Source organism: Ambystoma mexicanum, chromosome 10 (assembly GCF_040938575.1).
Source record: "Ambystoma mexicanum isolate Mex_15411 chromosome 10, UKY_AmexF1_1, whole genome shotgun sequence".
Lineage (NCBI taxonomy): Eukaryota > Metazoa > Chordata > Amphibia > Caudata > Ambystomatidae > Ambystoma > Ambystoma mexicanum.
The window spans coordinates 1,372,588,200-1,372,614,595 of NC_090932.1; the positions used below are offsets into that span (position 1 = coordinate 1,372,588,200).

At 46.9% G+C, this 26,396-nt stretch overlaps 1 protein-coding gene across 3 annotated transcripts in view; it reads right to left on the reverse strand.

Annotated features, from left to right (window-relative positions):
• KIAA1671 (KIAA1671 ortholog) overlaps nt 1-26,396 on the reverse strand; it is a 1,398,419-nt gene that overhangs the window by 636,296 nt on the left and 735,727 nt on the right. For all 3 annotated transcript variants that reach the window (XM_069619385.1, XM_069619384.1, XM_069619386.1), the window contains one exon: nt 8,921-12,376. In XM_069619385.1, coding sequence (XP_069475486.1) covers nt 8,921-12,376 — 3,456 coding nt within the window. The remainder of the gene's footprint in view (nt 1-8,920; nt 12,377-26,396) is intronic.

Consider the following 26,396-nt stretch of genomic DNA (forward strand, 5'->3'; position numbering starts at 1 on the left):
TGGTTTTGCCCATTCAAGGCTGGTATTTATAGGCCCATATGTTCAATTTGAGAAAAAAAAATACAAGTCGGCCTTGCAAAACCACAACTTGCAGAATGCTTCACAAGGAACCATTTGCCAACTGTGAGAACAGCAGACAGGTCTGTCTGTGATCTGAGTCGGAATGATCAGTGCAGCCTCCAATATCACAGCACAAAAATCACTTTGGAAGGCCAGAATTCCCAAAACAAGAATACAGGTATTGTCTTTGTAGATTAGCCTATAAACAAATTGGACATTCCTTGTGTTTTGTGATTAGTTTCAGGAAGCCAACACAATTCATGCTGGGTTTGTGATAGGCTTTTGTTCTTTTCTATTGCACAATTGATTGTCCTCTCAGTAAATCAGCTTAATGGAAAAGGCACCTTCTGTCGTCTCCGACATGCGGTCAATCTGAAACCTGGAGGCACTTTAACTTCCATTCCCACTGCATGTTCCAATTCATAGAACCTGGCAAATAAGCAACACACTTGATGCTTGTGCACTGTGAAGCGTGGGGGCAGAGGGGTGAGTCAGACAACTCCTCCCAAACCACGAAAGCTAAATGCAGTACTTCCCTCCCACCGTGGTTGGGTGCCTGATGTGAGACTAACAGGACACCACGCAGCAGCCAATGAGGGTGGACGAGGGTTAGGGAGAAGTTGTGGACGGATATGGGGGAGATTATGGTAACCAGAAAAAGTTTGAGGGTACGTGGGTGGATAGGTATGGGGAAACGTAGGGAAGGCACAAAACATACATATACCTCCTAGCTCTAATTTCCCTGACTCCCTACTCCTGCCTTTCTGATGTCTCTGACTTTTGAGGTAAGCACTGTTAGTTGGCCATGTCACACACATAAATCACAAATACAGATGATATATGATATTTTATTTGTATCACGCTCATACACAAGTGTTTCAGAGCGAGACTGTTAGGCAGAATCATATGCAGTACCCTTTGGGAACACCACACACAATTAAGAATACAAGTGACAGTACAAATTCACCTTTGGTACAAGCATGTACTACACAGTAAAGTGGTAGCGATGGCTGAGCAGCCAGACTTATCTCAAGAGTAAAGTGAGCAGTATCAATAGTTACACAAAGGACATCAATTACTATGATTCAAACTAACACTGACTCAAGGTTTCTGAGTAAAAGAATATACATTTATTTACACATTAGTTATAAAACATTTCACTATTATCAAGCAGTTGAAAAATCAAAAACTTAATACTCTACACCACACCCAATAGATTCTGTTAAGCTCAAAATGAAATGTGAGCAAAATGGCACTGCAGTAATTTAAAAGAGAGGGAACGACAAAGTTAGACAGGAGTTGAGCAGCACCAACAAGTAAGTAAGCAGGGCAATCTAGAAAAAAGAACTAAGGTGAGCAAATGAAATCAAGGGGGTCCTGCGCCCAAGTCAATGGACCAAAGTCTTTGCAGAGGATCACCCAGTTCAGGGTAGTTCGCGGTTAAGTCTTTGCCAAGAGCGTAGGACGCAGTTGGTCGGACGAAAAGTTACTTTAAAGAATAGAGAAGGACAAGCCCTCAGATCGGCGAAAGATTTCAAACACTTTCACTACGGTTGGATGAAACGAACAACCGGGCTAGCACAACAACTTTAGAGCAGAAGAATGCTGTAGCTAAGGCAGATGTTCCTGGCAGGTCCTGCAGGCTCACGGTTCCTGAAGCGACTGTCGGACAGACAAGAAGGAGGAAGACTGGAGGGTCCTGCACTGCCCAGGGAAGAAACCAGCAGCAGAGCAAAGCTTCAAATAAAATGTGCGCTCCTTAAAACCCAAGCAGAGTCCGTTCCTCCTCGCTATCCGGTTCACTGTAGCTGTGCACAGCAAATTCGACCAGAGGAGGGAGGCCTGGCTTGCAGTTTGCCAAACTGGTTGTTCCCACCAGCTCAAGGGGAGAAGATTCCTTGCAGACCTTCCCTTTCGTCGAAGTTTGGAGATTCAGACCCGCAGCAGGGCTTCACCGGGAGGTTCAATCGTGTTAGAGGTCCTCTTCCGTCAGCTTCTCTTCGGTTCTCTCGATGGAGTGGTGACTCTGCCTTCTCAGTCCCAGAGACCTGCTTTTCATGCAGTTTTCCCCCATTCACAAAGCCTGGGTGTCAATCACACAGCAGGGTGGCTGTCCTGTCGGGACAGTCACCCAGCCAATGAAACAGGAGTGCAACTTGGGTTACCAAGGGAACCCATAGCAGGGGTCCTAAAACCCCTCCCTCACATCCTGCCTACCCAGACTTTCAGGCGCCTAAGGGGGGCTTCTGTGCAGAAGCCCGCCAAAGATTGGCGAACAAAGGGATCAAACCTGGTTTGGCGTGCAGATTAAAACATGAGAAAGACCTTTACAAAAAGAAATGGCGAATAAACCCAGCTAATTGTGCGCCAGTGGGTTTAAGTTCGAGGCTAAGGTAGCCTAAAACAATACCAAGGCTATTTAAAATAACCGCGGTAGGAAAAATGGGGTAGATACCACTGCCACCAGCCAAATCTTAATGAAAAGGGAACGAAGCAATGTTCAATGAGAGACAGACAAAAAGGGATAACTATCAACCCTTTCCAGTACTCTATGTGAGATAGTTTGTACTGGGTCTGTGGTTTTAAAAAGACTAATAAAGTCAATGGCAACTTTACATGTTCTGGGAGACAGTAGTCAGTCCCAGAAAATGGAGTCTGAGTTGGGAAGTCTAAAAAGACAACCCTCTGTCACTGCACTGAAGGTGCTGTGTAACACACAGTAAAAAGATGATGCCTATGGAGTAGGCGAGTCTCCACAGTCTATGAACACAAAAATGTTAACACACACAGCAAAAATACATGTAAGAGTGGGAAAAAAGGCTCACACTCTTACCAGGTGAAAGAAAGAAATCCCAGAAATCCAGCAAAGCTGCTCAGGGACTCGGTAGGTAAGGGAAATTAGCAATTCTGGAGAATTCTCCCTAACAGCGACAAGGCAAAGGAGGGGAGCAAGGGAGAACACAACAACGATCTTACTAGGCCCAGTGACATTGAGAACGCGCAAGTGCATGGGAAAGGGGAAAAGTGCATGAAAGGGGGAGAGTGGAGAGTGTGGGGCAAAGGAGACACAGCTAAATAACAATACATAAAAATAAATAGATAGAGGCAATAAACAGTGGTAGTGCAGCCAGCAAGTGGCAAGTGCTGTGTTTACGGCAGCAGATTGGGTAAGCCTGATAAGTGCAGAAAAAGAAGAAAATGGGGGTGCGAGGACCTGTATGGGTACAGATACAGTCCCCAGTGCAAGGGGTGGCGAGGAGGCAGTGCAGGAGGGTGGCAGGGTGAGCAGGTACCTGGGCCCAGGGGACAGAGGGTGGCCAGGTGCACAGTGCCAAGAAGAGAGCAGATCAGCAGGGGAGAGGGGGAACGAAGGTAGAAGCAAAGAGGAAGGTCTTGAGGTGCTTCTGGAACCAGAGATGGTTCTCCTCAAGTTTTAGAGTGACATGGAGGCTATTCCAGAGGGAGCCACCAGCCGAAAACAGAGATCTACCCCCAGCTCGTTTCTTTGAAAAACGACTGACCCTGAGGAAGTTAGAGATAGAGGAGCGAAGAGCTTGGGAGGGGAGGTATTTGCAGAGGGTTAGCTGAAGGTATTTTGGACCCAGGCCCAAGAAAGCCTTGTGGACAATGCAGAGGGTTTTGAATGTAATACTTGCATCCACTGGGAGCCAATGGAGAGATTTCAGAGCTGGAGAGATACAATCCCAGGGCTTGAGGTCAAGGACAAGTCTCACAGTCCTGTTCTGGATTAGTTGCAGAGGGCAGGTAGATTTAGAAAGAGGTTGTTACAATAGTTCAACCTAGAGAACCAGAGCTTGGGAGACAATGAGCTTCTGGGGGGAAGGAGAGGAAAGGCAGAGTACCTCTGAGGAGGTGCAGTAGGAAGTTTGACTTTTTAGAGACCTCATAGATGTGGGCAGAGAAGGAAAGTGTGGAGTCAAAGATGACCCAGATGTTCTTAGCCTCCTGGTGGGGGTAGGAGGAGGGCCAAGGGAGGCCGGCCAGAGAGTGAGGGGAAATGATGGTGAAGGTGTGCCGATGAGGAGGATCTCTGTCTTGCTGGCATTCAAACAAAGATTATTGGCGGCACACCAATCTTGAATGGCAGTTAGGTAATCAATCAGAGATGAGAGAGGGAGAGGAGGTGGCCGAGGGCAGCCTGAAAACGAGTTGAGTGTCGTCAGCGTAGCACTGGAAATTTGAGCAGAAAATGGCAATGCAGTGGGCGAGAGTTGCCAGGTATTGGTTGAAAAGCCAGGGCGAGAGGTTAGACCCCTGGGGAACACCACAGGTAGAGAGGAAGATAGACGATAGGAAGGACCCAAGTAGGACCTGAGAGGGTCGTTCAGATAGGAAAGAGGTCAGCCAGGCCAGAGCCTGATCAGTGATATCCAGGATGTCACAGAGACGGTTGAGCAGGATGGTATGGATGACTGTGTCGAAGGCAGAAGAGAGATCAAGTAGGATGAGGACAGAGGGAATGTTAGAGTCCAGGTTGGAGAGCAGAGCTTCACGGATGTTCAGGAAGCAAATAACGTTGCACACGAAATGGAAGCATGAAACGTGGAACCTCCACCTATAAACAGCATTAGGGAAGCGAACAAACGCGAATACTCCTACCACAGAACATGTTTGTTTCACACGGCTAATCTTGCCCACATGTGAATTACCTTGGTTCCAGCTTGTTTAGTTCTAAGGACTGGCACATGTATTCATTGATGCGCCAATAATGATCATGCCTTCTAGCTCCATAATATGCCCACATAATGTTGCAGTCGGCAATCTCGCCCTAAACCCTGTTGCTTCACAGGTACCGCTAATGCATAAACGTACACATGTTCCCATAGCATGGGAGCCTTAGCAAACACTTCCCTTGAGTTTCGTAATGCTGTTTTCCCGCACAATAGTTACTTATCTTATGCTTGGGGCACCCCTGGTCACCCCGAGCAGATGAATGCCGGCAAAATTATGCTCTCGAATGCAGCGTTGTGGCAGCTGTCAGCCTCGTACTGGATGTTGTATGGAAAGTCCTGCTGGGACTCCACGCCCATCAGGAGTGCCACGCTGACTACGTGTGTAGGTCATGGTCTGAATCTCACCACGCAGCCGGAGCTAAACATGCAAGTTTCCGCCTTCAACACTTCAATATCTAGGAACAAGGACAGCCTTCCCAGTACACACTGCTCGCCTGTGTCTCATTAGGAATTATCATCTGCACCTGCCACGGGCGAGTGGCCTCCTTAAACGGTCTTCAGGTGCACGTGTGTTTGCGTCCGTATGCTGCCAGCCCCAAAGCATCATGGGGCTTGTAGTTTTCAGCACAGAATGGACCGGTGCCCCAGCGCAAAGCACCTCCAGGGTTTATTAGCACACGCTTGGTGGCTCCAGCCACAACAAACCTTAACAAAATGAGAAATTACCCCCAGGCAGTCCTTTCCCCAACATGCATAATGCACATACCTCCAACTCTCTAGACAAGATGCGTGCATTAAAGAGATGTGGCAAAGAGCAGGAGGAAGATGGGTAAGAGGCAGAGAAGATAATAAATATTTCTTTTCATGAGCTTAGACCCTATGATTCAGTTGCGAGTTGAGATGGGGCCAGAGGTGGACAGGAGGAGTGACAGGAGTATTCACTTAATGTGATTTGCCTACTTGGATGAATGCCCCACGTGTAGGGGTACTGTGGGATGTATTGACCCACTCCACTCTGCTATGCTATGCGGCATCACCCTGCCAGTTATGGGGAAAGAAACACCAACAATGGCGGCAAAACCCTGGTGCGCGGCAAAAACCTACAAAAACGGTGTGCTTCAGCACACAAAAAGAGGGATGCACAACCTGCCGCCCATGGTGCATGTGCGGGGAAATGGAGCTCACCCTGCAGAAATGTGCAGTGGGCTCTATGACCAGCAAACAGAGTGCAGAGAGAGAAACAGCACTTTGCAAGTAAAACCCCAAAATGGGCCTACAAATGACCTTTGGTTTGTTGCCAAAAACTCCAAAACGCCTATAACACAACACATCTCAACATTCACAATCTTGCCTGGTGCTAAAATTCATGTATCTAATGAAGTATTGTGAACATAGAAAGTCCCAATGTGAAGAGAAAAACATTCTTCAGACAAACTGGATTGTTTGAAAACTGACAGCACATGCCCAAAATCTGGGGGCAGTACCCGGGGCCACCTGAATGACAGCTGTCAGAGGAGTTGCTGAGGAAACTTTAAATTGAGCTAAAACTAAAAAAGTCTGCTGGATTAGCAAACATAAAAAGGATTGTTGCCAAAAAGGAATACAGATTTTAGTTGTGTTTTGATCCCACAGATTTTAAGGCTAAGAAAGTAATCTATTTATGTTTGATGCAACAAATGTGATTTTGGCTGGATTAAAAAGTTAATTAGCCTGGCTGAGCTACAAGAACTGGAAAAGCAGGTTTGTCTCCCAGAAGGAGGGCCTTCCTCTCAGCAGAAACTCACTGGGAGATGTTAATTGCCGGGTTAGAACAGACTGTCTACAGAGAGCAAAGGAACAATGAAAAGCCTTTCAGCCCAGGAAGCGGAGGGGGATGCACTGGACTCCCAGGAGACAAAGGAGTGGGGCCAAGTGACCATCTGCTGTTAAGAATGAACAATTTTTAAAAGACTCATAACTTGCTATTCAAAATGGTGAAAAATATAAAAAGGACATAGTTGTTAATTTCATTTTTGGTGGCATGTGTGAAGAGGCGGTAGAACTGTGTGACATGTTCTGGACAGGAAGGGCAGTATATGTGGTTTTATGCCAAATGTATTAATGTTAGAATTGTGAAAATGTACACGCACATTCCTATGTGAAACACACACATTTGTGGAAAGTTGCCTATAATTTGGAAATTGTGTACATAGCGAAAAGGACAACATTCTGTAGAAAGTTGAGACAAGATCCCACAGCTACAGGGTTTTGGGGAATAGCTGCTGCATAAAATATGGCATCTTTGTGTGTGATTTGTATAAAGGTGACCAATGTAGAGATGTATATTTAGTATCAAATCCGATTTTGAGACAGGTGGCTAAAGGGAGGTCTCCGAGGATTGTAAAGCAAATCTTAAAAGGTGACATCCTCCGGCCTTGATCCAATCACTCAAATTGCAAGGCGGAGATGAAGTGTGGTCCTATCCTAGCTCACAAGGGCAAGCTTAGCTAAGCCAGCCCATACACCCCCTTTGTGATTTCATTTTAATGCATAAATAGAGACAGCTGACAACACATAGGCCCTCAATCACTGATCCAGCCACTTTCCTGATTCCAGCGAAGCACTCTGATCCAGCTTTCTCCATCCAGCTTTAATATTCTTCCAGATCCAGATGCCAAATCTCTTGCCAGCAGTAGAGAACCATTGATTTCCAGCAAGGCCCAAATCCTCAAATATATTCTCTCCACCCAGTAAAGTGCTGTGTGGTGTGAGGAGGCCTTTTAAACCAGTATCCTGAAATCCTCTGGCTTGCCACCACTAGGCTTGCTGAGAAACTCGCCATCCAGCGGATTAAAATACCCACAGACTAGGAGGGCAGACCCTGTGCCAATCCGGCGACCGGCCTAGAGGATCCAGTACCCCGCCTGATCTGCTGTCTTTCCTAGACCAGACCCAATCCATGACCAGAACCGACAGTCCAATTTAAAAACTTATCCTGTGAGTATTAATAGGAAGAACTGTGGCCCATAGTATCTTTGCATTGTCTTATCCCTATCTCAAACCCATCCTCTCTTCCTTCAGAACCAGTTTTGTTAGAACCATCTTTGCGCTGACCCTTTTCTCATCTGAAGAACGACAAGAGTTTCCTTAGCAGGCGGGTCACCCTGATCAAGTGATTGTAAGATCCCTGTGTGGTATTCGCTTTTTCATAGTCATCCTCTAGTGTAAGCAAACCCATTTGTCATTTTCAAAAGTGCATTTCTGTTTTCCTTTCTCGCGCCTATTTTGCAAAAACGACCTTTACTAAAACTTCTATAACGCCCTCAGTTTGTGTGATAGAAACGAAATTTCAACTCCTACTTGTACCCAACACCCATAGCTATCCATAGAACCCAAAACTTTTCAAAACAGTGCGATTCTCCAGTTATCGCGAATATCGCGCAATGAAAAGTTTGCCGTGATTTTAAAAATCTGAAAGGTTTACACGTGTGAAATAGCTCTAACTGTTTCCAACTTGGACCTTACGATTTCAAATGTTTTCTGTTGACTAAATCATTGGTTGTGATTTTTTGCACCTATTCAAAGTGGCTCCCATAGGAATTTACAACAAAGTATTTTTGACCCTATTTGGTGTTTTTGCCCAATCCATTCTAAAGTACCAAGCATAGTAATTCTATATCGTTACAGAACTCTAAAACTAACAAGTATTTTAGCCACAGGTGGCTTTACCTTTCAGTCAAAACTAAAAAGGTGTTCTCACTGTTTTTCAGACACTTCGGCTGTGAATTCAAGGAAGACTAAGCTTTAGGAAGGCAGACTGAAAGGAAGCCGACGTAGCACAGTGCTGCTAACCCAAAGTGCCAACTTTCAAGCCATGTAACTCCATCCAGCTGTTCAAGTGTTGACATGGTATGCAATTTCTAATACGGCAAAACACTTCGACATGCAGCTCAAGTTAATCATTTAATAAATACGTATTTTGTGCAGATGGTTTTGTCATCTGCGATCTGAAATAAAATTTGACACAAACATTCATTATTTCAATCTAGTAACCATGAACGGAAATTGCATGCTCAGCCCAAACAATCGAGGTGAATGATGCTTAGCCACAACGGTTTTAAGTTGGAAAATCATTTCCAAATGAACATCAACAGACAGGACACATTTTATTTATTTATTTTCCTTACCTTTTGGTGATCAGTAGACGACTGCGCATATGAAATGGAGCGCCTGTTCGCCACACGACTTTCAATGTATTCCGACTGTAAATTGTGCCTCTCTTTTCGTTGTGCATTTTTCTTTTCTTTCTGTTGCTTTGCAACAGATTCCCCTGTGATAGCTGTTTTGCCATCTACCAACGTTGATGGTTTCGAATCCAAAGAATATTCGCTCAAACTATTTCTGAATTTTATGAGGTCAGCTTTAAGTGCCAACAAATTATTCTTATCCTCCAAATTTGATAAAGAGCTCTGGTCGACATGTTTGTGTTTAATACTGTCAGACTTCTCACTTAATGGAAGCTTTTTTGATAATGCCACTGGTAAGCGAATGTCAGAGGTCTTCCTGGAAGCACTGGAATCCTTATTGAAATCTGGCTTGAGTACATCAACAGGTTTTTTAAGTTTGGACACATTGTCTGTAATATGATGCTGAACTGCCAAAACATCAGTTTCCTGCTGCTTATTATTCACTTTGGTCATTTCCTTATTCTTGCATTCAGTATGTGAATCCAGGAATTTAGCTGAAGGCGATGATTTTGAATCAGAGGAATAATCACTCAAACTGTTTTTAAATTTCCTCAAGTCAGCTTTAAGTGCCATAAATGCATCACCACCATTTGTATTCGCTAAAGAGCTTTGGTCCACATGTTTGGATGCATTACTCTTAGACTTACTTTTGAATGCACCTTTTTTAGGACACCACTGCTGGGTTTCCAATGTCACTCTGGATGAATCAGATTTCTCAAACAGTTCTTGTCTGAGATCCACACCAACATCATAGATAGGCTTGGGTACATACTCTGTAGTATTTTGCTCAACTTCTATTGTACCAGTTACACATTCCTCATTATTTATTTTAACAGGTATCTTGTATTTGTATACTGCATGTGAATTAGATTTATTCGAAGGACTATATTGCCTCACACAATCAAGGGGATCTAACTGTGCACCTCTGTTATGTTTACCACTAAAAACATCTGAAGCCAAATCTCTGGGCGAGTTGATTTCATTATTATAAATATCTACATTTTTACTGTCCTCCGCAAAGTATTTTGACGTAGGCGCAGACATACATTCTATCTGATCATCCCATCTATGCTTGGTAGCCTCATTTTTAACACGCAGAGACTTTGATTTTTCCCTCTGAACAGTCTTTCGGTCTTTGCTTAATTTAGACTGCTTGTCCTTCAGGTCACTCTCCCTAGAGGAATTCTGGCCATATTCTGCCATTAGTGCATCAATATCCAAGATACCTGATCTATAACTATCGGTTGGCTTAACTTGAACTACATTATCCCTGTTCCCATCAGATATCTTTTGCATTGCTTTTGGAATGTCTATGTGCATCGGGCGACTATGTGGTCCATGGTCTGAACACCTTTTTTCTTCAATGTTATAGCTGAATTTTTCTTTCCGTCCTTTAAATAAATCAGCAGCTATTAAATTTTCTTTTATACTACCAGTGCTTTTATTACGGGTCAGTCTCCTATGATTATCTTCATCAAGAAATGGGTTTTTATTTGGCATGCCAGGTTTGGAAAGATTTTGAAAAAATTCATTTTCTTCTTTAGCTTTCTTCTGGAAGGAATATGTATCACATGATACATCCTTATTATTGTGTAGTTCTGTATATTGGTATGAATGCAAAAATGCTGGGTTGTTTGTGGAAGAATAGACTTCTGAAATCCCAGAAACAGGATTATTTGGACTTAATCTTTTACTAATTTCACTTTGGGAGTTCTCAAAATAAGATTCCTTTTTTAAATCGGGCATGCGACGTGAAGCTGCAAAATAGGTGGCGTTTGCTTCTAGTAAAGTATCCTTACATTCACCTCGGATAGATGGTTCATTTTCGGACCCCACACTTGCACCTGTAACCTCTCTTGTTTCACTCTCATTTTTTGCCATCCCAGATTCAACAGGCAAAAAAGAATCGGTCATGCGAGTATGGCCCCTGGAACTAGGGGAAGTGAGCTCAGATTTTGTAACCTTGTCTGCAATATCATGAGATGCAGTCTTCCTTCGCCACCTTTCTGACATTTTCAAGTCTGAAATGGCAAAATCAGTTTTTTTATTTTTGCCTTCCAGTTGTGACTCTTTCAATTTGTTTTCTGATTCATCCCTTGTCCTATCCTCCTCATCCTTATTAATTTCACTGGAGTCATGATATTGTTTTAACCCAAACATTCTGGATTCTCCTTTATCAACAGCTATCACTTCAGTCCTTGGGTAATTGTTAGAGAAGATATCATTAACAGTATAACTTTCATACCCTGAAATCCTACTCTTACGGGAATTTGCATAGGATGATTTTGCATCAGACGTGTCTCTTGGATTTAAAGTGCTGGCTATTTCATCTCGTGGATAAACACTCTTTGAAACTGTGCAATCTACGCCCGCAAACTGGCTACTTTCACTTATTTTGAGCTCTCTTTTACCATCAGGTGCATTTCCTGATGAATTGTGAACTTTAGTCAAGTTTATGCTTTTTTCACATGTTGTCTCTTTTAAAAGCATTTGGGCCACTTCATCCTTCTGCTCGCAGCCTTCATCTGCCTGATGTTGCAAAAAAGTTTGTTTCTCTAGTGTACTTTCTGCTATGTTTTTTGTTTTTGAAACAGAAGTAGCCTCATTGGACTGATTGTCTTTTTTACCCAAAAACCTAAAAGGCGCATCTAATGTCTGGATTTTTACATCTGGATTTGTACTGCCTTTATTATGAAAAGATGATTTTCGAGATTTCAGTGTCACAGCTTTATCTTCTGGGGCTATGGAGATCGGTTCACTCAGAACCCTTTCACCAATCATTTGAATGACTTCATATTTCGGCTCTACTCTTTGGCACTTAGTGTCTTCATAATTGGAAGAACTTTCATTGTATTCATTTAAAGTACATTGCATTAGTGGAACTGAATGTCTGTTCCCTTCGACATAATAAGGCACATGTTTTACAGATATGTCATGCTGTTTGTTATGGTCTGAAGCAACCAAGCGTCTGCAATACTCTTCCCTCAAAAGAATTTTTTCCACTAGCTCATTTTTTATCTGCGTTTCTCTTTCATGTGCAGAACAATCCAAAACAGACTTTCTTACAGGCATACCACTTGTCATAAATTCACTGTCAGTCACAGAAAGTGCATCAGCAACAGTGCACTGTTTAACTTTGTGGTCAATAAGAGTAGTTCTTACAGTTTTTAAGCCTTCATTTTCTAAAGAAATGGTTTGTTTTGTACTTTCGTCATAATAATTCAGATGGGACATAGACGGTTTGCTCCGAAAAGACAAACTCCTATGTTCAGAAGCATTAATCTGTTTCCTCAGTCTTCCCTCTTTATCAGATACAGTAGCATGTCTCTGCCAAGCAATCCCTTCAGAAGAGCTGCCATCAGAATAGGCTTGATTAAACATTCGGTCTTCATTATTCTGAAATACAAAGAGTACATACATTATTGAAGATCATCATATGTACAAGTGAAAAATATACATGTTTATCCAGGTTGCACTGGTGCCAAACTATCCAAACTGAAACACTGAGTACGGCAACAAATTGGTGCAGAATTAGATTATTTTACTGTATTGTATAAAAAGCACGGACCTAGCTCGAGAACATCAGACCACTGTACAGAGTGTAGGAAGCCAGTTGTAACAGTAGCACAGTGCTTTGAGTTGTGGTGTGACCATTGGAATTAGTCCTTGGTCTGGTGTTGTTGAAAAAGCTAGATTTTGAAAGATCCGCGAAATTGCAGAATTGTGGGGTCTTTTCAAGCCAATAGCGGGATGAGTTCCAGAGAGTGGGTGTGTGACAAGAGAAGGGTTGTTTGCGGGTCCTCTCTTTGCGGACAGGTTGGGATTTGAGCCAGCTGGTCGATTTGCTTGCGCAAGGTGCGTGTGCCACCAGCTGTGTGGAGCTTAGCTTCCAGGTACACTGTTGTGCTCCTCGTGTCTGTTTTGTGGACAATACATGCATTTCTCAACAGTATCCTGGCCTGGAGCAGAATTCAATGCAGTTCACATAGGATTGGGTCAAATTTCCATTCAACCATAATAAAACATGCTGCAGCGTGGTGGACTACTTTTAGGGGAGACAAAAGTGTCTGGAAGCCCCGTTAGGTGGGCATTTCCACTCATCGATGTACAAAGCAACATGGGCCTGCACTACGGTACAAAAGACGTCCAGCAGGATGAAGGGTTCGATTTTGCAAAGGATGGACATTTGAAACCAGGCTGTTTGGGCCTTTCGGCTATGCGTTTCTGGAAGGACAGGCTGCTGTCCATGGTGAAGCCCGACTATTTTGCTGAATCTGATAGTTGAGGATCAAACCCTTCTAGGTGCATATCATTGAACCATTGTTGGACAAGTGGTCGCTTAGCAGGGGGACCGATTAGGACGAAATCGGTCATGTATGGTTTTAGTTTGAGGTAGGGAGTGGATGTGCAAGACTGGAAGAAAGCAAGGCAATAGCACAGACTACTGATGTGTATGCTTTTTGCTCTCATTTACAATGTACAACTGTGTGTGATATGCTAGGCAATAAAAAAAGCAAGAACACGTATTTTTAATATGCATAAAGTAGGAGTGAATAATAAGCCACATTAGGTGTTGTGTGCCTCCAAACCAGTCTTGCATTTCACCATTAAGCATCCTTTATTCAAAGTTGTTCTACATTTCACCAAACAAAAGAAGGGTTCGAAATTGCCAGGAGCTACTTTGCTCCTGGTTATAGCAAAAAGGATCCTAGTTAGTTTGTAACCAGCAGCTACCAGGAGCTACCTTTGACTACCCAGGCAAGTTATGCTATACAAACAAACCTAGGTATTTTTTTTTTTATTAGTGAGCGTTTGGGAATGTGCATTAAAAAGAATAAAGGACCCACCTATGGGACATCTTGCACACAAGTTAGATTTGCTGTGCAGTATGTACTAGCTCCTAGTTCCCCAGATGTAGGTCCTGCCTAACGGATGATGCCAGATACCCAGGAGCTGCTTTTTGCTCCTGGTCAACAAATCCTAATTTCGATCCTCTGAAAAGACGTGTTAGTGCGCTGGAAGACAAAAAAAGTAAAGTAGCATTTGCCACTAAGAAATTTTACTTCCACATCAATGACATGTGAAGAACAAATAGGTTAAGGAAACACCCATTCCATTCCAAACTGCTCTACTGATGAGTAGAGAAGGATGATTTGCAACAGTGTGCAACGTTTTGATTTTACAGGTAGGCAAAGGCAAAAAATGACAATTGTATAATATAGGTATGTCTGTTGCACACATCTTCAAATACCCTGAAATACCCTGATTGTCCAGCAAAGGCGCAATCAGATCGTGAGAGTGTAAACCACATTAGTACTAAAATGCAAAAATACTGTAAATTCTTACCAAATAGCGTTACTTGTTGGAAAGCAAATCTGCAGATGACCTGCATCCAGGAATCTAAATAGGAGTTAGATAGGAGTTTGAAATTGAAGTATCTTTATCCCCTACGTTTTGAAGTTAGGAAAAACATTTTTTTTTAAGTCTCAATTCAAGTAGGATATTTTTAGGTAAATAAGCGTATCATGGTGGTTCAGTTATGTCAGATCCATATTGACTAATTCACCGCTATCTGAGCTATGGAACAATCCTTGTTGTTATGGTGTGCGAGTCAAGACCTTACTAAAAAAAAGGTATACAACAGCTGGGTAATTTACAAAATACGGGAGGAAGCAATGCGTTCCCCGTTTGTAAAAGGATTGCTTGGGGCTGAAAAGCATCACTGGGTATGAACCCCATTTAGATAGATTGGGACCAAAGGCCTGGACCCGGCTATTGAAAAGGAGGCTGGGTATTTTGCCGATCAGAACATTCACAGGTGCTTGGCGGGGAGGCAATTCCACAAAATGTCCATATTTTATTCAAGAGCAGGAATAAGGAACAAGTTACTTACCTATAACTGTTGTTCTCCAGCATGGGTCTGGCATGGATTCACATGCTCATGAATATTCCCCGTCGTCAGGCTGGGAATCCTCTGCAAAGAAAAAAATCAGTTTCAATTTATTTCGTTTCTGAACTGTCTTTCTACTAGTAACCAATCACTGGTCTCTGGGTCATACTGCCCCCAGCCAATGACTGCCCGCTACCTAAGCCCCTCCTCTGGTAGCCATCTTCAGATTTGGTAGCACGTAAAGTGGCAGTAGGACTAAGTGAAGAGCCGCAGAGGGGAAGGAGGGAGGGTTCGCATGTGCATCCATGCCAGACCTATGCTGGAAAACAACAGTTACAAGTAAGTAACTTGGTCCTTCTGCAGCATGGGGTCTGGCATGGATTCACATGCTCATGAGTATAAGAATACATAGCAGTACACACAGGCACAACCACGGGAGGTGGCAAGGCTCAACATTAAGCATTTCATCAACTCAACATTAAGCAACTCTTACCTCCTCACCAGGCCCTCCTTCAGGCGAACAGGTTGCGCAGCACTGCCTGGCCGACCTTGGACTCCTCCCTGGAATCCCGGTCGACGCAGTAGGATCTCGTGAAGGTGTGCGTCGACCTCCACATAGCAGCCCTGCAGATGTCCAGCAGGGGTACGACAGACAAGAACGCCGTGGTAGCAGCGATCGCTCTGGTCGAATGGGCTCTCGGACGCCGGGCAACGGTCGGTTTGCCAACCGGTGACAGTGCATGATGCAGCTGGAGAGCCATCTGGAAATGGAAGCCTTCAAGAGGGCTTTACCTAGGTTCACAGGTCCAAAGTTCACAAACAGTTGTGATGTCTTCCGAAAGCTCTTCGTGCGGTCCACGTAGCGCTCTAGCTACATCCAGTGAGTGCAAAGTCGTCTCAAAGGCGACGGGAAGGAAACAGGTAACACCAAGGGCTCGTTGAGATGGAAGTCCGACGGCACCCTGGGCATGAAGGAGGGGTGTGTCCTCAGCACCACCCTCGTCTCGTGGAAAGTCAGGTATGCAGGTTTACAGGAGAGGGCCTGGATCTCTCCCACTCGTCGTGCGGAGGTGATGGCCACAAGAAACGCAGTATTCCACAAGAGGAACTTCAACGGTGCCGAATGCAGCGGCTCGAATGGAGGCTCCATGAGCCTGCTCAGCACCACGTTGAGCTCCCACGCCGGGGCTGGAACCTTCACCGGCGGGAATGATCGGAACAACCCTTTCATAAACTCCTTCGCCAGGCGATGGGACCACAGAGATGATCGCCCCAGAGTTCTGGTGTAGCGGGAGATCGCCGCTAGATGTATCTTGATGGAGGCATGCGCTAGCCCCGCCTTGGCCAGCGACAGTAGGTACGGCAGCACCTGGGGGGCCGTAATCCGCAGAGGGTTAATCTTCTGTGCACGGCACCAGACAGAGAACCTCTTCCACTTATGTCCATAGCACTTGAGAGTCGAGGACGCCCTGGCCTTTGCAAGCACCTCCTTGCAGTCCGCCAGGATATCGTACCCTCCGTACTCTAGTGCTGCAGGAGCTAGCCCTGCAAGTTCAGCGACTCCGGGTCGTGGTGGAGGATGGCGCCTCCTTCTCTGGCCAGGAGATCCGTGTCCTTCGGCAGTTTGACTGGAGAGGATGCTGACATGTCCAGAAGGTCCGGGAACCAGATGTGTCTCAGCCACGCCGGTGCGACGAGGATCATCCTGCACCGGGACCGTCCGAGTTGGTTGATGAGTCGCAGCAGCAACGTGGGAACGCATACAGGAACAGGCTGTCCCAGGGGAATGAGAAGGCATCGCCCATGCTCCCCGGCTGGGGAAACCTGCTGGCGAACTTCTGACACTTGGTGTTCGTCGCTGTCGCGAATAGATCGATCTGGGGATTGCCCCATCGTTGGAATAGCAGATCCACTTGATCCTGTCGCAGTTCCCACTCGTGGCACGAGCGCAGCTGCTGGCTGAGTGAGTCGGCAATGGTGTTCTTTATTCCTGCCAGGTGGAAGGGTACCAGAAACATCCCTTGGGCGACGGCCCAGTGCCACAGATCCTGCACCTCCTTTGATAGGGCTGGGGATCTGGTACCTCCCTGTTTCCGGATGTGGATCATCATGGTGGTGTTGTCAGTGAAGATCCTCACCACCTTGCCCTTGAGGGATGGGAGGAACGACCTGAGGGCCCAGAATACGGGGCCGAGCTCCAGTACGTTGATGTGGAGTGATCTCTCCTCCAGGAGCCAAAGGCCTCTTGCGTGGAGATCTCTGGTGTGCGCTCCCCATCCCTCCAGGGAGGCGTCCGTCGTCACCGTCTCCTGATGTGCTGGGGTTTGGACGTCCATACCTGCCGCCAGATGCGCGCAGGTGCCCCACCACCGGATCGCTTGGCGGAAGGTCTCGTTGAGCGAGATCCTGTCTTCGAAGCTGCTCGCCGCTTGCATCCAACGGGCGTCGAGGAAATCTTGCAGCGGCCGCATCCGCAGTCTGCACAGGCGCACTAGGAAGATGCAGGAGGACATCATGCCGAGAAGGGACTTGATGGACCTCACCCTGGCCACGTCCAGGGCCAACAGCCGCTGCACCTTTCCCATGATGGCCTTCATACTTTCCTCCGACGGGGAGGCCAGTCGTGCAACTGTGTTGAGCTTGGCTCCCTGAAACAGTGCGACCTGCGACAGAACCAGGTGGGATTTGGCGAATTTGATGGAGAATCCCAGATCCGTGAGTAGTTGGACGGTCTTTGCTGTGTGCCCGACGGCGAGTTCGCTCGTCTTTGCTTGGATGAGCCAATCGTCCAGGTAGGGGTGGACGTGGATCCCCTGCAGGCGCAGCCACTGGTGCTAGGCACTTGGTGAAAACGCTGGGCGCCAACTTTAATCCGAAAGGAAGGTCCTTGTACTGGTAGTGCCGTCTTTGGACTACGAATCTGAGAAACTTTTGATGTCCTTTTAGAATGGGGATGTGAAAGTAGGCATTCTCCAAGTCCAGCGACGACAGGAAGTGTCCTTCCTCCAGCTGCCCCAGCATGTGCTGGACGGTGACCATCAGGAACTTCTGGGCCTTGATGTACTTGTTTAACCGACGAAGGTCCAGGATGGGTCACTAACCTCCGGTCTTCTTTCTTACGAGAAAGTGTCGAGAGTACACTCCGGAGCCCCGGAGCCTCTATGGTACGAGCTTGATGGCTTCTTTCTTCAGCATCGCCCTTACTTCCAGCAGGTGTTGATGGATGTGGTTTTCCTTCCTGGCCACGGGTGGAATGCGGGGGCACTTCTTTAAAAACTCGAGAGTGTGCCCGCGGGCCAGGGCATCCAGCACCCATCGGTCGGTAGAGATGGACTCCCACACGCTGACGAACTTCGGGGTGCTCAGGTTGGGGCCCAATGCTACGGCCCTGTTCAGTCCTGCTTGGCGGCGGCCTTGCCGACGAGATCCTCCTTACTTGTCGCATCCTCTGTAGGCCTCCTGCGACGAGGAGCGGGCCGCCTGGCGGTATGTCGAGGAGCCGCCGCCCAATCCTTTGCCGGCACCTTGCTTGCCTCCGGAGTTCAGAAAGTGCGGCTGTCGTTGCTGCAAAACCCCCAAGGCCCGGGCCATCTCTGTGTCGGCCTTGATGGCCTGCAGTGATTCGTCCACTGTCTTGCCAAAGAGGTTATTCCCGTCAAAGGGCATGTCCAAAACTCTGGTTTGCACGTCCTGGAGGAAGTCGGTCGCCTTGAGCCAACCACACCGTCGAAGACAAACACTGTTGCCCAACTGGCGGAAACCGGTGTCAGCAATGTCCGTGGCCACCGTTATGGCGTGGTCCAATGCCACCTCGCCTTCCTGCAGGATCTCCAGGGCCTCCGCCCTCTTGTCGTCCGGGAGGAAGTCCAGCAGAGGAGCCATCTTAAACCAAAGCTCCCTGTCGTAGCGGGCCACAATCGCTAGGGCGTTGGCCGCTTTAATCGTCGTCGTCGCCGACGACGAGATGGCCCGACGCCCCATGGCATCCAGTTTCTTCCCCTCGCCGTAGCCACTGCCGCCTTCTTCTTGTTCGCTGCCGAGATGACCGAATCAAGGGTCGGCTGCGCCCTAAGGCACAGAGGGGCAGAATCTGGGATCCGGTACTTCTTCTCGTACCGGTCTCTCTTGGCAGGGGTCGTGGACGGGTTCTTCAGGAGCAACAGTCCCTCGTCCCAGATGTCGTCAAGTAACGGGACTGAGAGGACCGTCTTCCTCTTGGCCTCACGCGTTGATAGAGGAAACCTTCCTTCTTCCGTTCTTCGGGGCAGAGCTCGAAGAGCTCGGATGCCCCGGCAATCATGGCGTGAAAGGAGCCAATTTCGTCGGGCGGGGAGGCCCGAGGGGGTGGTGATGGAAGGCCCATCCCGTTGTCACCACCGTCGTCATCCGTCCCGGTCGTGGCCGTCTCTGTTCCCGTGTCCTCCCTAGGATCAGGGGAACGGGATGAAGGCTGTCAAGTCCCCCATGACCTTCTCACCTTCGAACGATGCATTTTAGCGGATCTTGACCGCCTAAAAACCAGAACTATGCGAACTAGACACAACCTCACCGTAGCAGAGAGAAGAGCTTTGACATCACTTCAGATCAATAAAAAAATTGTCATAAAACCACGGACAAGGGAGAGGGTGTGGTGATAATGAGTATTACACAATATAAGGACATGGTACTTCTGCTACTTAATGACAGGGATAGCTACAGCATTCCCACAAAGGACCTCTGCCAGGAAATTAGTGACGCGGTTGCCTACGCAGAAGAGACTGGATTTCAGAAAAGGAGGCAGCCTTCCTGAGCAGACAATCAGGGAGAACCCCTTGTTTTTATGCCCTACCAAAAATACACAAAGACCCATTGAATCCGCCTGGCCGCCCGATTGTATCCGGCTGCGGCTCCATTTTGGAGCCTCTCTGTAAGTTTGTAGATCACTTTCTTCAACCCATCAGTTGACTGGTACCGATATATTGACGATGTAATCTTCATATGGACGGGCACCGACATTGAGCTTAAGACATTCTGGACATGCCTCAATACTTGCAATCGGGATATACAATTCACCATTGACCATAGCGATGCCGAGATTAATTTCTTGGATTTAACAATTAGACACAAAGAGGGTTCCCTACAATGTGACCTATACCGGAAACCCACAGACAGGAATACTCTCCTCCACTACACCAGCAACCACCCAGCCCACACTAAGGATAATTTACCTTACGGACAATTTCTCCGTATTCGGAGGAACTGTACCTCGGCTGTGGACTATAAACATCACGCAGAAGCCCTATCTATTCGCTTACAAGCGAGAGGCTACCCAAAAAGACTACTTGCACAAGCCAGGAAACGGGCACGCAATTCCAATCAGGATAACCTTATCCATCCGGAGCTGGGAGATTCCTCGTCCACAGAGAATCGCATTACATGTGTGGTCACTTTTGGCAAACACACGGCACAACTTAAGAAAATTGTCAATAAATACTGGCATATTGCGCGCCTGAACCTACCAGACGAACAGCCCCCGAGGTTCGCTTACAAACGCGCCAAAAACATGAAAGAACACTTGGTACACTCCCTGTATCAACCTGATACCATGCACGGTAGTTCTCGCACCCTCCGCCCAGCACAAGGACACCATCCATGCGGCAGTTGTGTCTCTTGTAAATTCACCAGGAATATGAAAACGTTTCCCATCGGTGAACGACAATGGACTCTTAGAGATCTCTCCAATTGTAAAAGTCAAAATGTCGTTTACTGCATCGAGTGCCCATGTGGCCTCAGGTACATAGGCCAAACCACACGGACAGTTAGCATGCGCATCTCGGAACACCGCTCCAAAATTAGATGCAAAACCCTGACAGCCCCCTTAGTGGAGCATTACCTGACCATGAAACACACCCCCAATGACATCTTGTGGTGGAGAAAATCAAAGGTGGGCCTGATATTCATTAGTCTTTTGAAAAAAGAATCCAGGTGGATCCACCGTTTAAACACATACCACCATGGTCTAAATGAGATCTTTCAGCCTCTTCTTTAGTTGGTTCACTTCATGAGGCAATAGTGGCTCGGACCATCCACAAAAAAACGCTCCCCTTTTCCCCCCCACCCTACACCCCTATACACCCCTTCCCCCACGCTGGGTTTCACACAGCACCACGTGTGCATCCTGCACCCCAGGCGGACACTATTAAGTGCCGGGGTCCCTTACGTGATTACAGTTCACCTACCATGATGGACGAACACAGGGTTTCCCCTCGTGCAGCGTTCCATATGCCGCAGACCTGTGCTTTGCACAGGTCGCTAGGGTGATCCATGAGACAACAAGCCGCCGAGAGCACACGTGCACACCCCTACCGGACTGCTTTTCCTGGTCTCTCATAATGGGCCCCCCCACCTACCGGCTGGGTGTGCATACAGTATTATGAGTGCATCCTGTAGCCAGGTCACACATCATCATGCGCAGGGGTCATGTTTGTGATTCAAATCACCTGTCTAGATGGACGATCATTGAGTTCTCCCCCTTTTGCGGCGTGCCACAGGCCACAGACCCGTGCTTCGTGCGGGTCGCCATGGTGATTCCCATAACAACTAGTCAGCTGAGAGCGCGCGTCCATACTCACTCCGGCTTGCACTTCCTGGTCCCTCACGATTGGCCAGCGTCATGGAACCTCATGCTCCACGCACGCGCGGTCGCTAGGGATGCTGCCATTTAGTTACTGGCTTCCAGCGCTCGCGTATCCTCTGAGAACTTTCAGCAGCTGTCCGCGCAAGCTGCCCAGCGCACTCGTCCCTGCTCTGGTGTTTCATCTGGGCAGAGCCCCCAGCACAGGTACCGAACCTCTCTCCCGTGCTTTATCTCCTGCGGGATTGTTACATGAGTTGGGTGTTGTCTTTCAAGACACTAGACATATCTCCCTTCTTTTGCTAAAATGCCCACACACGTAAGGCTAGAGTCTAGGGCTGGTTGCACTAATTTTGCTCCACGGCACATTATTATTATTACCACTCGTGCTGGACGCACAAGTCCGCATCAACACTCCATGGCGTTCCCCACGCGGTTTTCTGCATGCTAACCTCACGCAGGGCTTTCCCCTTGGAGACATAGTATGAAATTGTCCATAATAAAGTCCTGCAGTCTGCACTCGCAAGTCTATTATACATTGCCCTGCCTTACCTGTTTCTTCTCCTCTCTCTCCCTTCCCCACCCCTTGCCCCCCCCTTCCATTTTTTCTTCCCCAGTTATCCTGACTAATCCAGGATCTGTTTCAAGTTTCCAGCTGTTTGATTGGAAGAACCATCACCGCGTGTTTCACCAACTTTTTCATGCAATGAATCATTTATTGCTCGATTAACAGGTACCTCTTTGCATTTTCTGCCAGACCTTCGTCATCCACCACTGTGCATCCTTCTCATGATGGAGCACTGTAGCATTATGGTCCGTTTTCCGTTTGCCTCATACACCATTGTGTTTCTCGTTATCCTCTACACAGTCCCTGATGTAGTGTTCACCCTCCTGAACAAAGGTCCGCAGCCCCCACCCCAGCAGGACCATACCGGAGGAGGTCCCCTGCTCAGCCCCAGGCTTCCTAGTGAATCAGAACCGAGGACTTAGGATTTAAAGCACCGGCAGGTAAGCTGCCAGTACGGTGTTTCGAGTATTAGTGTAGGTTTTCCTTATGCACCATAATTTTACTCACTGGAGTTCTTTCATATACATTACAGGGTCGCCCCCACGGAGCCCTGATGAAGGCGGACACAATTTCATGCATTTCCGCCGAAACGTGACACGAGCTGGGAAGACCGGTCTTGTATGGTTCCCAGTTGCACCAGTTTCTGTAATTTCAGTCTCTGCCACGTTGGCTTAAAAGATATCTAGTTTTCTCTATGACCCTGGAACATTTATTGTCATATTTAGAAGGAATACACACAAACAGGAAATCCCCTATGAATGAGGATATTCTTTTGAAATTTGGGTAGCTCTTTAGCCCCTCCTGTTTCTATTTAATTTTTTAATTTGGATTTATTCACAAACACACCTACTGATCTACATTAATTTGTATACTGTCACAAAATAATGAAACTGTTGAAATCTATCTATACTAATCATACAGTTTTTCATGCTCATTATGTTGTATATATTACACTTTTCTTTTGTTATTTGATGTCACTGTGTATTATTGTTGTTCTTGCACATGTTTGTTGTATTTCACAGTACTGTTTTATAGTCCATGCATTATATGTTAGCCTGTACGAGCAAATACATTTTTGCTTTTCAATATGTATTTTGTTGAACACAGTGAGAGTTTTGTACATCTTTTTGACTCCTTGTTTGGATCTGCCACTTAGCAGACCAACCTTCTTCCTTGAACTTGTGGACCTGCCCAAAATATCTGAACCGGTCCAATCTAACATTTGCCTTTGAGCATTGTCATATAGCAAGGGTATATCCATTTGTTTTCATGTGAGGGCCGCGAAGGCTGGAAGGGCGGAGGGGGATGAACTCTCCTCCGCTTGTTGGAGGGCTCCCCGACGAGCCAGGCTCCGCTGGATTGTCCGTTGGGGGTAAGAGCAACCTCATCCTTATCTCTGTACATAAGGCCTGGATCGCCATCAAGATGGCTCCCGAGTTGTCCCGTGGCTCGGGTACTGGCTGCGACCGGGCGCGATGGTTGGGGAGTGGAATCCTCCGCTTCCACGGGAACCACGTCGGCACCGCCGTCGCTCTCTTCGTCCGCCTCGTCGGGATCCCTCCCGTGGGACCGTACCTCCTCAAACCTCTTGTTGAGGATCTTCACGACTCCAGCCAGCTCCTCTTCAGAGGCTGTATCCGTGTCCGTGATGGCCACCGCCCCCCCTTCCCCTCTTTTTCCACCGGGGTTCTCATGGGGGTCTTATCGATGGGCTGAAAAGAGGATTCCCTCCGCGGTGGCAGGGAAACTCTGGGCCCCGAGGTCACCTCCACTGGGGGAGCCTCCACAGGCTTTGCCAGGGCCACCACCACTCCCTCGATAGAGGCCTTAGCCGGGTGAATCGGGGCCTTCACGACTTAGGCGCGCCGGAGGCCTTCACCTTGGGGTGAGGGTCACCACCTCGCTCCCCCTCGGCTGATTCCGTCTGGATCGACCGGGGCTTCTCCAGAAGCTTACCCGGGTTCTCTGATTTTCTCTTCCCCGAGCCAGAGCGTTGGTTCGTGGTTGATGGCGTCAGTGAAAGCGCGCCCTGCCTGGCAGCCGAGGAGCCCAACCGTTCAGCGCTCCCGGTGCCTGCGGACTCACGGTGCTTAGCCTTTTGTTGGGCCCCGTCGCCGGAGCGCCCTCAAAGGACTTGGAAGACCGCTCGGACCTCTTGTTCTCACCTACCGCTGGGCTCTTCCCCTCCAGCCAGTTGGTGAGGCGGATCCGCCGATCCTTCATGGTCTGCTCCGACATGTTCTTGCAAAACGCACAGTCCTTCTCCACGTGCGTTTTGTCTTCATGAAGGCAGTAGAGGCATCTAGAATGCTCGTCCTCCTTGAACACATTCTGCAATCCGCATCCAGGGCAGTTCCTGAACAGCTTGGATCCGGGCGTCGAGCTTCCTTTGTCCTGGGCCATGTCCACGGGGTAGGCCTCAAGGTTTTCTGGAATCCTCCAAGAAGCGTAACTCGATGAAAACTTCGCCCTTGAGGGGCGTAGAAAATTCCAAAACGGAACCCCGTTGATCAGAAGTAGAAACGGTGGAGCTTGAGGCTCGATTGACCGAAAAAATACGAATAAACTCTTTGAAAATAAAAATAAATCGCAAAACGCAGTAAAAGCTCGAGAGCTATAGCACGAGGACTCCCAACACTTGAACGTGCGGTAAAAATCTGAAGATGGCTGCCAGAGGAGGGGCTTAGGTAGAGGGCAGTCATTGGCATGGGGCAATATGACCCAGAGACCAGCGATTGGTTAATAGTAGAAAGACAGTTCAGAAACGAAACAAACTGATTTTTTCTTTACCGAGGATTCCCAGCCTGACGACGGGGGAATATTCATGAGCATGTGAATCCATGCCAGACCCCATGCTGGAGAATGAATACATTTTGTAGTTTTCTGCCCCATGTATAAAACAACCAGGGAGGAGTTGGCTGAATCCAACATTTAGGAGTAAGAAAATAAGAACTACTCAAGCAGCCTTAAGACTGTTTGGCATCTAATGGGCAGACAACTGAGAATGTCAGTTTCTGATAATAGCATGGCAGAGGAGATGACAAAATTCTCTGACGTTACATAAGCCATAAAGGGCGTGGGCACTACATACCGCCTATAGGGGCAATAGTTCTCCTTCCCAATATGGTGGTGCAGACTGATAAGGGAGTATATAATTTATAGGATATAAACATTACATTGCTTTATTAATGTTGCACCTGGATGTCCATCAGTGACTTACTAAATTACTAGGTGGGTCTACTTTAAGCCCAGAGTCCCAGATTGGGTAATGGGGATGGACGAAAAAGACAGACCTGTAAGGATTGTTATCCTATGATATTGTTATTCTTACGTAACTGCACAAGTGACCTAAAAATAAATGTAAATGTGATGCTTCATTTATTGAATTGTGCCCTAAAGGCAGGGAATGTACTTTTGAATTTTATGTAAGACAGACAAGTCCGTCATTTTATAAAAAGACTTAGTTGAGTGTTGACCTTTGTGAATGGCATTTGTTTATAATTGCAGAGGTGACCTAAATGTAAATCTAAATGTTATGCTCATTCATTATGTTATTAAGGTAATTTAAGAGGAATGTGATTTCTGATTTTATATAAAAAAAAATGACTATTTTAATGTGTGTATGCTTTTATGGTTCATACCGAAATAAAAGTTATGACGAAATATACCATTAACTCCTAAAATAAAACATCCTATTTAAACCATACTTCTTTGCATCAAGTAATTCATGCAACTTGATGACCATTGCCCGGTTGTCCAAGAGCCCACTCCACCGCGCGATCGCTGCGATGACGGTGTTTCTGTTTGGTGTGCCTCTGCTCGACATCTGCAGGACTGCTAATTGGAGGTCCACTCACACCTTCACGAAATTCTACTGCATCGGCAGGAATTCCAGGGAGGAGTCCAGAATCGGCCAGGCAGTGCTATGCAACCAGTTTTCTTGTGTACTTGCTTCTGTTGAGCCTTGCCACCTCCTGTGGTTGAGTAATGTTGTACTGCTATGTATTCGTTATTCATGAGCATGTGAATCCATGCCAGACCCCAAGCTGGGGAAGGAACAAGTTACTTACCTGTAACTATTGTTCTCCCGTATGGGTCTGGCATGGATTCACATGCAACCCCTCCCTCCGACCACCCCCCCCTCTGCTGCTCTTCTTGGTCATACTGCCACTTGCCACTTTACGTGCTTACCAAATCTGAAGATGACTGCCAGGGGAGGGGCTTAGGGAGAGGACTGTCATTGGATGGGGATAGTATGACCCAGAGGACAGCGATTGGTTTAAAGGAGGAATATAGTTTGTAAGTGAAATTGAAAGTTTTTTCTTTTACCGAGGATTCCTAGCCT